Genomic DNA, 15,421 nt, shown 5'->3' on the forward strand with positions numbered 1-15,421 from the left:
GGTATGAACCTCTGTAGAGGAGATGATCTTGGAACTCTCTGTGATTGATACATTGTATCTCAAGGTCAATGGTGGAAGAAATACTTAAGTTGCATTTTCAGGACCCTGAAAATTTAGCTGCATTATTAGCTCAGATATAGTTTAGGAATGAGTTCAGACTTTCACAGTGCTTATAAAATAAAACTATACAGATCCTCAAAGAACAATTGGAAACCGAATTCTCTCATTCTCTATGTGGCAAGTATGTATATACTTTCTAACCCATCCCCATGCTAAAATCCTCTACAGTTTTCAACATTGTATATATAATTCAGTTCTCAGTTCAATTCAGCAAACCCTTTTTGAGCACTTATTTAAGTGTAAAACACGATGGGCTTGTTATGGGAGATATGAAGACCTAAAGGGAAAAGTCCCTGACCTTTAAGAATGGTGCTATATTGTGCTATTGGATGGGGTTGGGAAGGCAGGGTTGATGTTCCAAATGAGAAGAAAAAATACTAAGAACAAAATTTAAAAGTGGGAATATGGTGGAAATTCCTTATGAAAGGAAACAGTGGACTAGTTTCAGGAATGCTTTATGAAGGTCAGAACAATCATCTCACGGAAGTCATACAGGGTCTTATTGGGGGAGATTTGAGATTTTGATTTTCATTATTCAGCTTTCTCTGACCATTTCTAGACAAGAGATTGCCTGCAAGTCAGCTGCCCTGTTGAATTGATCATAAATCCAGCAAGGCAATCTTTTCTGGGTTCATTCAAACATTAAAAAAATGTAAAGCAACTTTGGGGTCGGTCAGATGTCATCTCTAAGCCAGCCACATCCCTTGGAAGCTATTGTTTACTCTTTTCAATTTTTCCACAGCCTAGAAATAGCACTATACATAGGAATTTGTAACAGACTGGCCCCTTCAAATACATGCTTCAGGGAGTCAGATAAGTGCGAACAATAGTCCAGTGACAGATAAAGGAGCTTGGGATTTAGAGATGAGACTATCAACTCTTTTTAACATGCTAGAGTAGGAAAAAATGAACCCTTAATCTAATAGGACAGGCCACTCCTTCTAAGGACGTTATCCATTTAAGCAGAAAGCCAGCAAACAAAATTGCATGAAACCCATTGGAGGTATAGCAGCTAAACCCAGGTTGGTGAAAGATAGGGAATTCCTATTTTTCGTAGGCAATGAAAGAAATGCATATAATCCCCAGACAAGTTGTGCTCATCCGGCAGTACACCCGAAATCAGCAATTTAGGGTGAGGTAGGGAGAGGGAGGAGTGTCTGCCCGCCTCAGAGGTTCCTTTGTGCTGAGGCGTCATCCAATCTTTGCTCCGTTTTATCTCCTCTTATCCATCCCTGCCCAGTTGTTTTTCCTATTGGCTGGTAGGAGTTAAAGGGTTGGCCAGCCAGGGAGCCCAATGAGCTGGCGAGAACGTGGCAACCACCTAAAGAGACCGCGTCTGCTCCAGTTCGGACTCTGAGAACCCTGGCTCCGCCCCGGAGTGGGATTCTCTATGTATCGTCAGCAGAGGGGTGGAATCGAGTGTCTGCTGTCCTTGAAGCCCAGGAGAGAAAATCCCGGACCCCCCTTTTCTGTGGATCGTAGTGGCAACCGGGGGTAGGGGGGGGTGGTCCCCGCCCCGTCCGCTTCCTGCCTCCGCGTTCCCCAGGCCGCGGCCGCGCCCGCAGGTTTCATGCTGCGTCTGACGGAGCGGAACATGAAGCTGCTCGTGGTGGCCGCCTTCGTCTTGGGCTCGGTTCTTTTCTTGCTCTTGCCGGGATTCTCTGCGGCCGACGAGAAGAAGAAGGGACCCAAAGTAACCACCAAGGTCTGTGCTGGACTAGGAGAAAGAGGCGCCCTCCCCCCGCCCCGTTCTGGCCCGAGGCCGGGGCGGACGGAGGTCGGGGCCCTCGTGGTCGATACCTTCATTCCAAGCTGGGATGGGCCGGAGGGCGGCCGGGGCGGCGGTGGGGCAGGGGGTGCCCAAAGGGAGCCGAGGGAGGAAGTCCCCGGAACGTGGCCTTTGAGCCTGGGCTTTCAGAGGCCAATTTGAGAGCAAGCAGATCCGCCTTCCCTAGAGGAGACCGAGTTGTTTGGACGCAGGGCGTTTCTCGTGGGGTCCCTGCAATCGGGAACGAGCGGAAATCTGTACTCTTAAATAGCCGAACCATTCTAGGCCCGTGACCCCAGTCGGGAACTGGAATAGGAGCAATTTATGACACTGACCTTGCTCATTCGCAATACCTGGAGAAAATGGCTTAAGGAATTTGGGGTGATTTTTTTTTCAAACCTTTTTGCAGTTTCTCACTTGCCTTTTCATAACATAACACCCAAGCTAGTCGATGGTAGTAGACATTTTAAATTCAAAAGTTCCATAAAGCAGTTTGCAAATACTTCTGAGCTTTAATCAGGGCTCGTGGTAGCCTTTCCGCTCCTTTCTGTAGAGCAGCAGTTCCCAAATTTTTTTGGGCTCAGGACCCATTTTATATAAAAAATTATTGAAGACGCACACACACACATTTTTTTCTTTTAAAAGTGGGTTATGGGGCAGCTGGGTAGCTCAGTGGATTGAGAGCCAGGCCTAGAGATGGGAGGTCCTAGGTTCAAATCCGACCTCAGACACTTCCCAGCTGTGTGACCCTGGGCAAGTCACTTGACCCCCATTGCCTACCCTTACCACTCTTTCCACCTATAAGTCAATACACAGAAGTTAAGGGTTTAAAATTTAAAAAAAAAAAAGTGGGTTATATCTATCCGTGTTTATGGCATTAAAAGTTTTAATTTTTAAGATATTTAAAATGACAGCCAATCTATACATGTTAACATAAATAACATTTTGTCTGCTTCTGTATTCAATCTATTTCAATATGTTGTTTTGGTTAAATTTTATGAGGAAATCCTGACCACACAGATATGTAGTTGGAAAGGGGACTATTTTATGATAGGAAATAATGTCTTAGTATTGTTTTGAAAATAATTTTAAATTTGAAGATCTCCTAAAAGGGTAATTGGTTTCCATTTCATATACTTCAGTCATTATTTTGGGAACCACTGTTGAGTAACTTGACTCTGACCTAGTGAGAATAAGAATGGAGGTATCTTTCTCATTCATTTCACTTGCATTAATTGCCATTGGGCATACCAGCTTTCCCCACCAAGAACCCAGCCTCAAAGTTAAGGGAAGGAGAGGGGGGAATGCTGAAAAAGTTTATAATGAATAATCTGTTTATTTCAGGTATATTTTGATCTTAAAATTGGTGAGGAAAATGTAGGCCGAATTGTCATTGGTCTCTTTGGGAAGACAACTCCAAAGACAGTGGAAAATTTTGTGGTTCTGACCACTGGAGAGGTAAGTGACAGGGACTTGATCCCAGAAGAGTAATGAGCTCAAGTCTTTCAGGTTGTACCTATTTTTTAAAAAAGGCATTTTAACCCTATCTGTGGGCCAGAAGGTGACAGAAAACCCTTCTGCAATGTGTTTATTTGCCTCCCTGACTCTCATCATAACAGGAAGGTAAATGAGAGACTATAATTTCCCTAGCAATGAACAGAAAGAAAATTGGCCTTTCTGACAAGGGCCAGTGAAGAAGAGCCATTTATAGCTTTGCCTGGTGACACTGACCCTGCTTGCTCCTCAGAACAGGGTGGGGTTACCTTTGAGGAAGGGACACTTCTACCTCTGCTAGGTTTGTGGAAGTACAGTTTCTTATAGATCCCTTACTTTTATGTCCTTTTTTCTAGAAAGGTTTTGGCTTCAAAGGCAGCAAATTTCACCGTGTGATCAAGGACTTCATGATTCAAGGTGGAGACTTCACTCGTGGTGATGGCACAGGAGGTAATTAATACCTAACCTGAACTTACAGTTTCTCCAAAAAACAAGTCTATTGCTGCTGCTCAGGGTGGGAGTATTGGACAGGGTTTTGTAAAACACATTATATATCTACTTTCTCCAGTTTCCCAAAGATACTTACCTTCACTGGGGGAATCCAGCAGGGATAGGGAAAAAGGGCATAAGGGTATTCCCCATAGGCAACAGAAACGCTGGTCTCGGCTTTATAGCAGCTTGCTAATTATTTCAAGTAAAACTAGCACAATTTTAGTGAGTTCACAATCTAGGTATTTCATAGAGAATCCCAAATGAATGTCATAAGTTAGGTTTGTTTAAAGGTGGGGAAGAGTAGTATTGAGGAGTAGCATCAGAGTCCCTGAAGAGCTAAATAAGAAGACTTTATGGAAAAGAATAGGGCCATGGGCTACCCTGGCATTCATACAGTAGACCTCTGCCACATCTTTCTGTGACTAGAGCACATTTATGTAGTTTATAGTCTCATAGCCTACTCTTTGAAACTTAACTGTTAACCAACCTTTTTTTTTTTTAAACCTTTACCTTTCCCCTTAGAATCAATACTGTATATGGGTTCCAAGGCAGAAGAACCATAGGGGGGAGAGGGGGCAGCTGGGTAGCTCAGTGGATTGGTGGATTGAGAGTCAGGCCTAGAGACAGGGAGGTCCTAGATTCAAATCTGGCCTCGGACACTTCCCAGCTGTATGACCCTGGGCAAGTCACTTGACCCCCGTTGCCTACCCTTACCACTCTTCTGCCTTGAGCCAATACACAGTATTGACTCCAAGACGGAAGGTAAAGGGTTTTTGTTTGTTTGTTTGTTTTAAATAAAGAACTGTAAGGGCTTGGCAATGGTGTTCAAGTGACTTGCCCAGGGTCACACTGATAGGCATTATCAGATCTAATTTGAACCCAGGACTTCCCAATCTCTAAGCCTGGCTCTAAACCACCTGAGCCCACCTCCCTGTTCCCCTTCCCAACCTTTTTACATTCTCAATACATTTAAAGATATTCTTTGTATCTCCCACAGAGTTATTTTTCATACAGTATGCCATCTGTCTCCTCCCCCTCAAAAATAATTTTATTTCTTGAGCATCTCCTGGGGCAGTGCAATGTGCTAGGTCTTCTTGGGCCTTTAAAATAGGCCTTATCTGAAGGAGCTTACAATCTAATTGGGATCCTGACACCCAAATACAAAATTAACTTTGATGTTTTAGTACTTGCAGAAAACCTTAGAAGAGCTATCTGTGAGGCAGTATGATATTCACAAATGAATTTTTATTCATAGTAGGGGTGGGGAAATCACTAGACTGATGCTTAGAGAAGAAATGGGTCTTGACTCTAGTTGGGAGGGGTGGAAGGTTGGGGATGGGGTCTGCATTGTATAAGTAAAAAGCATTACCCGATTGGGAAGTGAAAACAATCTGTCCAGATGGAAGGGTTCTTTTAGTGGGCATTTACTGAGAGCCTACTATGTGCTCAGTGCTATATTTGGCATTGGAGATAGAAAGGCAAAAAAACGAAATCGTACCTGTTTTCAGGCAGCCTTTTTTTAATGAGGGATGACAGGATCTACGCACACATGGGGAGTAGCAATAAGAAAGTATGGTTGGAGCAAAGTATACGTGGAAGGATAGGAAGGAGATCCCAGTTTGTGAAGAACCCGGAGTGTCAGAAGCGTTTACATTTGATTCTAAAACTAGAGAGCCTCTGGAGCCCGGTTAGGTGGCAGCGCGGTCAGATCTGTTCTTTAGGAAAATCACTTTCATGACCGTGTAGAAGATGCAGGGAGAGCCTTGCTACAGGGAGACCAAGGAAGAGAGATATTGACTGGGCCAGGAGAAAGGTGTGGATCCCAGTGACGTAAGACATACAAAAGGCGTGATTTGGCAACTGCTGGACACGTGGGGTGAGTGACCACGTGGAGACGTCATTTAGGTGCCCCGAAGAAGAGCAGTGCCTTGAGAGCCGGCTTGGAGAGCTATCCTGGAGCTCCATGAAGTCTGTTTTAGTTTGGGTTTTATTCAGTAAAGAGTCGAAAAATAGTGTCTTAACCAGAAAACAGACATAATCAAAATTGTGTTTAGGATGGTTAATCTAGTGGCATGTGGATAAAACTAGGAGTAAGAGAAGGGATTGATGGTAGCTAGTTAGGAAGTGACTGTGCTACTCCAGATATAAAAGGGTGCGCGGTGGCATTGGGGGCGAAAAAGGAAATAATAGATTTCCAAGGCTTTGCAGAATAACTGGAAAACATTCGTGAATCTATGGATTAAATGTCAGCTCTGACACTTTTAACAGATGTTTGACCAGAGGTAAATCACTTAATATCCAACCCGGCTTAGGTAAAATATTGCCCTCTTCATAGGATTGTGCTGAAGCTTGAGTGATAATTTTTAAAGGATCTAGATTATTGTTATTCTGTGAGGACATGAGAGAAGATGGAAACCAGGATAATTTGGAAGTTTTGAGACTGGTTAAATTAGGGATAACCAGTAATAGAAATTGGGAATATAACTGGCAGCAATTTGGAGAGTTTGGAACATGTTGAATGTGGAGCCTCTAGATGTTCAACAGGCAGTTTAAAGTGCAAAATGGGAGCTTAAGAAGTTAGATTATTATGATTATTATTATTATTTAACTCTTATCTCCTGTCTTAGTATCAATTTTTTTTAAACCTTTTTTCCTAGGATGGATACTCAATATCTGTCCCAAGGCAGAAGAGCAGTAAAGGCTATGCAATGGGAGTTAAGTGACTTGTCCAAGGTCACACAGCTAGGCGGTGCCCGAGGCTAGATTTGAACCTAGGACCCCCAATTCCAGACCTGGTGTTCTATCCACTATGCTACCTTTCCCAAATACCAAAAGTTTTCAACTACACTAAAACATTTATTAGCACCACAATGCTTCCTACATGGCACTTTGCTGATATGTGCATATGAGGATTTACAAAGTTTCTGTCTTTAAGGAACTTATAATCTAGTATAAGGGGATGCCAACAAGAGTACACAAAAATATGTGGCAAGTGTCTGAGAGGTACAGACCAACCTCCAGGGATGGAGCATTATTAACCAAGAAAAATCTAAAAGATGGTGTTTTGAACTGGAGCTCAGTGGAAGGGTAGAATTTCAACAGGTGGAGGGGGGCAGGGCATGAGGTAGTATAGGCAAAAAAAAAACTCAAATAAAAGTAGAGAAAGGAGGGAGCAGTTGGATGTAGCTCAGTGGAATGAGAGTCGGCCCTAGAGATGGGAGGTCCTGGGTTCAAATCTGGTCTCAGACACTTCCCAGCTGTGTGACCCTGGGCAAGTCACTTGACCCCCATTGCCTAGCCCTTAAGTACTCTTCTGCCTTGGAGCCAATACTCAGTATTGACTCCAAGACGGAAGGTAAAGGGTTTGAAAAAAAAATAGAGAAAAGATAGAGGGGCCTTCTGCAGGCAGTTACACCAGTCTGACTGAAGCAAAATACACATGGAGTATAGCATGAGACAACTTGGATAAAGTTTGCGAGCACACCTTGAATGGCAAATCAAGAAGTTTCAACTGAAACTGGGGAAGATGAGGGATTATTGAAGAGTTTTGAGCTAAAGAGCAGTCAAATGTGTGCAGAAAGATAATACAAAGACTTTGTGTAAAGGGTGGATTGGAAAGGAAGAGGCTATTTCTGCTTGGGGAAAAGGTTCCATAGAAATTATAAGAGAAAATGTAGAACCTGACAACATTTCTACTACTTAAATCCAATTGATAAGGACAAGATTTTCAAACAAAATATTGGATGATGCTGATAAAATATAAAGAAATGAGAAGAGGCAATTGGTGAAAGATGGTTCAGTTTTTTTGGTGGCATATTGAATTTGTGATATCTGTATGATGCTAAGAAGAAAGGTAACATCCAGAGATAATTGAGGGAGTCATCTGCCAAGAATGGATAATAGTTGAGGCTGTCCACAGAAGAGAAAGGCTGGTGAAGAAGACTGTAGGTGGTGGCCATCTAAGCAGAGATTATAAAGATGGGAGAGGGGGTTAGGTTAAACATTTTTAAAGCTGAAAGAATCTTTAAAGTTTGAGAAGGGAATTCATTCCCTTCACAGGAGAGAAGTCTAAAGAACGTCAAAGCACATCTAGGGCAATCCCAAGGAAACTTGGGGCTCAGATCAGTTAAGTGATATAAGCAAGGTCACACAAGTAGTAAACAAGTTATTCTGGACTTTGAACCCAGGTCCTCTGGTTCCAAATCTACTGCCCAACTAACTCTGCCTTTTAAATTTGGAACAGAAACTATATTTCTAGGGATTGAGAAAAGCATGTGGATATGATTAAAAAATAGAAACATTTACGTAGTGACTACTTTTTTTTCCAAGTTACTCATAAAGTCTTGGGTGTTTTTTAAGGTTTTATACTTCTTTTATACCAGCCATTTCCCAATATTCTCTTTTCCCTCCACCAGTGTCTTCCCTTGGAACAACAACAAAAAATTAAACAAAACCCACCAACAAAATAACTATCTCTTAGTGTACGTGACAGTATCCATAGTGATCTCTGCACTTGTTCCCCAAAGCAAAAGAGAATGTTTCATAATCTGCCTTCCAGGGATGGGTTTTGCTTTTAATGAATTCAGCTGCCTTTTCATGTTGTTTTTATTTGCATTGGAGTGGATGTGTATACTTTAATAGTTTGTCCCTCTTTGATCTGTATCAGTTTATAAAAGCCTTCCATATTTGAATTCTTCATTGTTTTATAGAGCAGTGATTTTTCATTGCATTTACGTGCTGCCATATGTTAAGCCATTCCTATTCAACAGGAGCTTTCTTAAAACCTTCAGTAAGGGACAGTATATGTGAGGAATATATTATTATTCACTAGTTTGTTTGGTTTATTTTTTTAAGACAGGAAGTAAAGGGAAAAGGGACAATGCATTAGCCAGGATCCACTAGGGAAAGTGGAGCAATTAGTATGCTATGTATCCTGGTGGATGTTTTCTACAAACTGGTTGGGAAGTTTGGGGGCCTGGAAGAAACCTGAGGCCCATTTATACAATAAAATTCTATTTGTCGGGGATCACTCTTCAGTCTTCCGGGGTGTTCAGTGCCCGAGTAGAGCTAAGTAATGAAATACATCTTTTCTCATTCCCTGTCCTCTCCTCTAACAAGAAAAAGACTGTTTTAAATCTTACTGAGTCGTTTTGTTTTTTCTCCTCTCCCTAACCATCCAGTAGCCAAACAAGCAAAGCTTAGCAGTTTGGGTTAACTTCGACTAGCCACCAACATCCTTCCCCACCATCTGCTTATTGCTCTGTGTTTGCAGAAATTCAGCTAGGTTTCCTTGTTCCTGCTTTCATTCCACAGCTTTTCTTCTGTACCTGTCCTCATTTCATTCTTTCTCAAGCTTCATTACAGCTTAAGCCATAAAGTGTAGCACAGTTCTAATTACATTTCCATAAATGTTTTGTCATTTATGCTTTTCAGTCATTGGGACTAGAGTTTACTCATCCGTGAGATTTGGCAATTGTTCCAGGGAAAGTGACTGCTTTGCTGCCACACTTCTTTCTTATCAAGCTCATCCTAGGTGTGCACGTATACAGAGGTGTCTTTACCTCTTGAACCACGTTTGATATCCTCATTAATTTTCCCCTTTAACTCAGGCTATGCTTTAATCTATAGGAAAGAGCATCTATGGTGACCGTTTCCCTGACGAGAACTTCAAACTGAAGCACTACGGGCCGGGCTGGGTAAGCATGGCCAATGCCGGCAAGGACACCAACGGCTCCCAGTTCTTCATCACCACCGTCAAGACTCCGTGGCTGGATGGCAAACACGTGGTGTTTGGCAAAGTTCTGGAAGGAATGGTAAGTGGCAGGCTCTGCCTCCTCCATCATCTTTGTGGACAAGCTCTGAGTCCTCCTTAGGAGACAAGGTGGGAGGAAGTGAGGATGCCCCGGCGGGACTGCGGGGAGCTTCCGGAGCCTCCTCCTCCCTTTTACCCTTTAGTGCCATCTTCTCGGGGCCAGATCGGACTCACTAACCCTGGCCTCCTTCTCTTCCCTCCTTTATCAGGACGTGGTCCGGAAGGTGGAAAACACCAAAACAGACGGGCGGGACAAGCCCCTGAAGGATGTGACAATAGCCGACTGTGGCACGATCGAAGTCGAGAAGCCTTTCGCCATTGCCAAGGAGTAGGGTCCCCTGGAGACCTGCTGTAGAGGCTGTGCAGGAAGCATCCCGTGTCTGGGGACCGAGGCCTGGTCTGGGCCCCTTTCCAGCCCTGGGCTCCTAGTACAGCCCGTGGTGCCGACATCTGACTGAGCTGACCCAGAATCCATCCTTACATTCCACAGCCCCTCAGGCCCGGTTTTGTAAAGAAACACACGCCAATAAAGAAGAAAACATTTTTTTAATAGAAAGTGAGTGGGCTGGGTTCATCCCTTGCCCTCCCTAAGCATCTCAGCTTAGCCCAGCCCAGAAGCACCATCCCCATGAAAGTTCTTGAGGGAATGGTAGGGCTTGTTTCCTGTAGAACTGGGCTCCTTCCTTCACCCTCTCTTCTCTCTCCCTTCCCTCGGAGGCCGGCCAGAGAGCTAGTCCTGTCCTGGACTAGGCTGTGCCCCCTAGTCCTCGCCCTTCCCCTCTCCCTGCAACTGCATTTCCAAAGAGTGAAGTTTTTGCTTCTCTCCTCAGCCTCCAACCTGGTCCTCGTCTCCATCCTCCCACCTTGTAGATAAGCCCTTGCTTCTTCCTCCCTGTGGTTCCTTTCCTCCAATACAAACAGCCCATTTTCTTGGGCTCATCCCTAAGAGACTCTGCTTTTATTCTGCGTTCTTCCTATTCTGCAAAGGCCGAGTGGAGTCCCTCAGAACCGGCCCCTGCACGGGGCCACCATTGGAGAACAGGAGGGATGAGGGCGCCCAGCTTCGTGTTAGTAAGAATTGACCAGCAGGGAAGGGCGGGCAGGTGGGCAGCAGAACCCATGGGAAGTTCTGCTCTGTTTAAGGCCTCAGCTGTCGTGGGGGGGTACAAAATAGGGGTCCTTCGGCTGGGCCACACGGGGGCATCTGCTGCAACTGTAGAGGCCCTGCAACACGCCGCTCACCACCATGTTAGGGATCAGCTCTAGAAGGGGGAAACACAGGCTGAGTAGGAGGCTCCTCGCTTGGTAGTGTGGCTGCTTACACGGCTCTCCCCTGGTCCTCTTCTGGCCCTCCCTCGGCTCCATGCGGTTCCCTTTCTAGGTGGGAGGGAAGGCTGGGAGCCCCGGCACTGCCCAGTCGCTGTGCTGCCCGTTTGCCGGGCCAGATGTGGGGCCGGCCAGGAAGTGACCCATTACAGAGCAGCGCTGAGCCAAGCTTCTTCGTCCATCCTTAAGGATGACATTCACTCGCTGGCTCTCAAGTTGGAACCAGGCGGAGACGGCAGCCCAAGAACAGCCATCGGAGGCATCTGTTGGATCCCCACGTGGGAGCCTCAGGAGGGGGTGGGCTCCTGAGGCCCATCTGCTGCATTCATCCAGATCAGCTTGGTTCTAGGAGCTGCTCCCTTGGGTTGTCTCAACTATTGGGGTCATGCCATTAGAGCAGGGACAGGGAGGTCCCCCGTCCCAGGTGGGTGCCAAGATTTGACTTCATAATTACTGCCATTTTCTCAGCCCTGGACATTTTACTTACCTAGAGAAGGGCTTTGCAGGTAGGGATCCCTGTGGAATTTCAGGACTGGTCTGTGGGGTTGGTGAGCACTAGAGGGAAAAGAGGTTGGTCAGATCTTGCTACTTACATAAAGCCCCAATTGTGCCTGGGATGGAGGATGCCTTGAATGGAAAGAGGGCCACCAAGAACAGAAATGCAAGTTGAACGGGATCTAGGACACCAAACAAGAATGCTGGGGACTTTGCATTCTTATACAGTCTCTGGACAATTTGGGGGGAGATATAAAGAATTGCCTTTGTGACTGGGCAAATCACTTTGGGTCTCGATCTGAGGAAGGTCCTTTCAAGCCCTAAATCTGACACTTAAGACAACCTGGTACAGGTTTCCTTTGGAAGAAATGCCCTCATTGGGACCACAAGGGGGCAGCAGGCACCTGAATCCCTGGCCAGGGAAGCAGGACAAGGGGTAAGTTCTTCAATTTGCCTGCTGTTGCTGGGCAGAAACTTGCCCAGTGAGCTGAAAGGGAGAAGAGGCACATCAATGACTGGTGCCAGCCCCTGTGAGTAGCACCTGAACCAGAAAAAGTCCCTGCAGCTCTCCAGGGAGGCGAGGGTGAGGGTAGGGGTGGAGACAACTTGGACTGTCCCAACCTCTAGGGCCCTATTAGTTAAGCTGCTGGCCAACTTAAGAGTGAATGGGAGGGAATTTTAAGGCTAAGAGCCCACCTGGAAAAATATTAAGAGTACTGGGATAAGAATCAGTTATGTGATGGAAGAAGTGTTAGAGCCTTAAGGAAGGGCAGCAAACCCAGGTACAAAGACAAAACAGATTTGCGCTGGTGCCTACATGCTGGATTTAGGTACCTCCAGGCCCAGATGTCCACTGATGTCCTTAAGGTTTATCTGAAGACATAACCTGAGGACCCTTCTCATCCCACCCTCCTTTAAGCTTCCACAATCAACTCACTCCATGTCGCTAGCTTTGGAATCTGAAGGGAAATGTCGAAGCTTCAAGAATTCCAGCACTTCCTTGGGGACTTCCTGATTGAGATACAGGACACCCTGGGGAGCACAGTCAATACACACTTATTAAATGCTTACTATGATATGCATTGGAAATAAAAAGACAAGAGTGAAACAGTTCCTGCCTTCAAGGAGCCTACATTCTAATGAGAGAGACAGATGTATATACACAATACTTCTGTAGAGAACAGAAACATAAGGTGGTTATGGGATGGGCCCCCACAACCAAGGTGACAAGGTGTCAGAAAAGACTTCATGTAGCAGGTTTTTGAAGTGAATCATGAAGGAAAGTGGGATCCCACCAGAGGTGAGGAAGGGGTGGATTCCAGGCATGGTTCAGGGATACTGAGGGCCAGCCACATAAACACAGATACACAGGCAATCCTGTGTTACCCACTTGATATACATCATCATCATCACAACCCTGTGGTGAAAGGATTTCTACAAAAAGATTCTCTACTGAGATCTGAAGTTAGTCCCTAGACAAAAAGAAGCCCAATTCTGCCCTTCTCACCTGGATATAAGCCTCTAACCCCTGTCGTCGTTGCTCCAGAACCTTGTGCCTCCAGTTAGGTACCCGTTTGGGAGGAAAGTCAGGCACTTTGCAAGACTTCTTAATCTGTCCAAAGCCATAAGAAACCTGCTTTAGAACTCCCAGTTCTACCTAGACCTGGGGCCCTAGATAGAGACTCATCCTCCCAGAACTTTACCCTAACTCTGCCTCTTCTGGGTAGGTTCCTGTAGAGGAGAGGTAAATTCAGACTTCTTAAGCTAAATAAATACCCTGAGAGACTACTTCTAACGGTAGGTAGGGAAGACCCTAAAAAGCCATAGACTCCAGTGTACCTTGACTTGCCCCCAGACTGGAATCCTCCCACTGTGCCCACCACTCCTTTCCCCTCTTCACCCCGGGAGAGACTGGTGTTTTGAAGGAAAGGTGGGTGTCAGACCAGTAGCGCCGGATACCAGCTCGACCGAGGGCAGAAGTTTTGCCCCAGGTAGAAGAGAAGGTAGGGCTCTCCCGCCATTCTGTTCTCTGTATCCCGGGGAACAGGCCCAACCTACTTCTCACCTGCTTGTGCAGGGCATGGAATTCACTGTAGCGCCGATAAATGGTGTGCTTTCTCCCGTTGCAGAGGACCTCCACCCTGAACACCTAAAAGGCGTTGAAGGGGGGAGGCAGTAAGGAATGAGAACGAGTGAGCCACCCAAGTCCGGGCAAATTCAGGGCAGAAGAAAGAATGTAAAGGAATAGCCAGGGAGAACTAGAGGGTCGCCACTGCTAGTCTCTTCTCTTTCTACCCCAGCGCGGGTGGGAGGGGACTCAATTCCAACCCTCTCCCAGTAGCCAATTTCTGCAGTCGGGCATCGCCCCTCACAAAGGCCGTTTCAGAGCTGCCTCAGCTCTAGGGGGATCCCCGGGACACCTAACAGAGCTGCTCACCTCCCATTCCTCTCCCTCTTCTAGCAAGTTAGGGTGGGTGGGGGAGTGAAGGAGTTAGAAGCAATTCCACTCCTCTGCCCCGCAGGGCAAAGTTCATCAATTACAAGGTTCAAAGACCACCCCCGCACCCCCTCCAACCTCCATTTCCCCACTCCGCTGGGATGTAATTAAGTGCCGCTAACCCCGCTGGGGGCGGCGGACGCGGAAATATCTGCCTTCCGTCCTCCAGCCCCGGCCTCTCAATTAACATCCAGGAGAAAGATGCATGGGGGATGAAGTCCCCCAAACTCGAGTGGCGGAGGGAGAGAAACTTCGGAATGAAACTAGTCCGAGCGTCTCTTCACAGCTCCTATTCAGGTCTCTCCAGCCCCGTGCCCAGGGTTACCTTCCGTCCCCCAATAGCGAACGGCGCCTCCCCGACGCTTTGAAATCCTCCAGGCAAGGAACTCCAGGACTCGTTTCCCGGAGGGAGCGACGGCCCCAGCACTCACCATATGTCCTTTCTCCAGGTTCCTCTCCGACTCCGCAGCCTCCGGCCCCACAGAAGGAATGTGTACTTGTAGCATCCCCAACCCCATCCCACTTCCAGCCCCGGCGCTCTGCGACTGCAGGATCCAGGGCTCCGGCTCCGGGGCGCTCCCTCGAGGGTTAGACAGAGCGACTGGCCCCGCCTCTCCCCCCCCCCCCGCCCCGCCAGGCCCGCCCCACCTGGGCCCCGCCCCCGCTCTTCTCCCGGGTGCGGAGGTTCCCCTCCTCCTCCCGTCCGAAGAAAGTAGGGCGGGCAGGCTAAGGCTACCTGGGGCGGAGGTCAGCTTTTGGGGTGCCCAGCTCCAGAGAATTCTGGGAGCACAGGGAAGCCTACGCGAGGGTTCCAATCTTTTCGACCAGCTTCTCTTTGCTGGGCTGGAAGGACGCTGGAACGTAGACGGAATGACTTCCCTCTAGATGCTTATGTTCTGGTGGAGCGCCCAGACCGTTTAGAAGAATAACTCGGACTGAGCAGTCAGGGCTTTGCCCAGTGTGCTGAAATTTAGAGAAGGCTGACCCCATCTCCAGGTCCCCAGAGATGGAAGAAATAATGGAGTATAAAGGGACTGAGCCTACAGAGGGAGAGTATCTGAATTTATATCCTAAGTTATTCGCTATGACCTTTTCTTGTTGTGGTAGAGTCCTTCATTCGTGCCCAATTCTTCCGGACCCCAAGGACCACGGCACGCCAGACCCTTCTATCCTCCACCATCTCCCGAAGTCTGGCCGAGTTCATGTGACGTTTCCATGACTATGCATCCATCTCATCCATTTCTCCTTTTGTCTTCAGTCTTTCCTAGCATCAGCGTCTTTTCCAAGGAGTCCTGTCTTCTCACTGACCTTGGCCAAAGGATTTAAGCTTCAGCTTCAGTATTTGACCTTCCAGGTTAGTTAATCACTCATCTTGTCCGAGCTTCAAAATGAGTCACCTCCTACCCAACCAGAATCT

General features: G+C 46.7%; 2 protein-coding genes across 3 annotated transcripts; one reads left to right on the forward strand and one right to left on the reverse strand.

The window, feature by feature from the left end:
* The first annotated feature begins 1,652 nt into the window (after nt 1-1,652).
* PPIB (peptidylprolyl isomerase B) lies at nt 1,653-10,632 on the forward strand. Its single transcript, XM_044665355.1, has 5 exons — nt 1,653-1,825; nt 3,233-3,346; nt 3,739-3,832; nt 9,503-9,687; nt 9,896-10,632. Exons 1-5 carry the CDS (start codon nt 1,691-1,693, stop codon nt 10,016-10,018), a joined length of 651 nt encoding a protein of 216 aa, XP_044521290.1. The 5' UTR covers nt 1,653-1,690; the 3' UTR covers nt 10,019-10,632.
* Nucleotides 10,633-10,716: 84 nt separating this feature from the next.
* Nucleotides 10,717-14,515, reverse strand: SNX22 (sorting nexin 22). Of its 2 annotated transcripts, XM_044665357.1 has the most exons (7): nt 14,436-14,515; nt 13,573-13,656; nt 13,015-13,119; nt 12,445-12,539; nt 11,962-11,994; nt 11,500-11,567; nt 10,717-10,948 (listed from the first exon to the last, which is right to left on the reverse strand). In XM_044665357.1, the coding sequence occupies exons 1-7, from the start codon at nt 14,508-14,510 to the stop codon at nt 10,833-10,835; spliced, it is 576 nt and encodes a 191-aa protein (XP_044521292.1). In that variant the 5' UTR covers nt 14,511-14,515; the 3' UTR covers nt 10,717-10,832. The 2 variants fall into 2 exon arrangements, with proteins under 2 accessions (XP_044521292.1, XP_044521291.1); XM_044665356.1 differs by lacking the exon at nt 11,962-11,994.
* Nucleotides 14,516-15,421: the final 906 nt, after the last annotated feature.

This window comes from Gracilinanus agilis, chromosome 2 (genome assembly GCF_016433145.1).
Source record: "Gracilinanus agilis isolate LMUSP501 chromosome 2, AgileGrace, whole genome shotgun sequence".
Lineage (NCBI taxonomy): Eukaryota > Metazoa > Chordata > Mammalia > Didelphimorphia > Didelphidae > Gracilinanus > Gracilinanus agilis.

Excerpts from the sequence above, each read along its gene's own strand:
- PPIB (XM_044665355.1), top strand. The coding sequence starts at position 1,691 with ATGCTGCGTCTGACGGAGCGGAACATGAAGCTGCTCGTGGTGGCCGCC. Across the intron at positions 3,347-3,738 it reads TGGTTCTGACCACTGGAGAG|AAAGGTTTTGGCTTCAAAGG; the intron begins GTAAGTGACAGG and ends CCTTTTTTCTAG. Across the intron at positions 3,833-9,502 it reads TCGTGGTGATGGCACAGGAG|GAAAGAGCATCTATGGTGAC; the intron begins GTAATTAATACC and ends TTTAATCTATAG.
- SNX22 (XM_044665357.1), bottom strand. The coding sequence starts at position 14,510 with ATGCTACAAGTACACATTCCTTCTGTGGGGCCGGAGGCTGCGGAGTCG. Across the intron at positions 11,995-12,444 it reads TCCAAAGCTAGCGACATGGA|CTCACTGGGCAAGTTTCTGC; the intron begins GTGAGTTGATTG and ends TCTCCCTTTCAG. Across the intron at positions 10,949-11,499 it reads CCTGCAAAGCCCTTCTCTAG|AGCTGATCCCTAACATGGTG; the intron begins GTAAGTAAAATG and ends TCCCCCTTCTAG.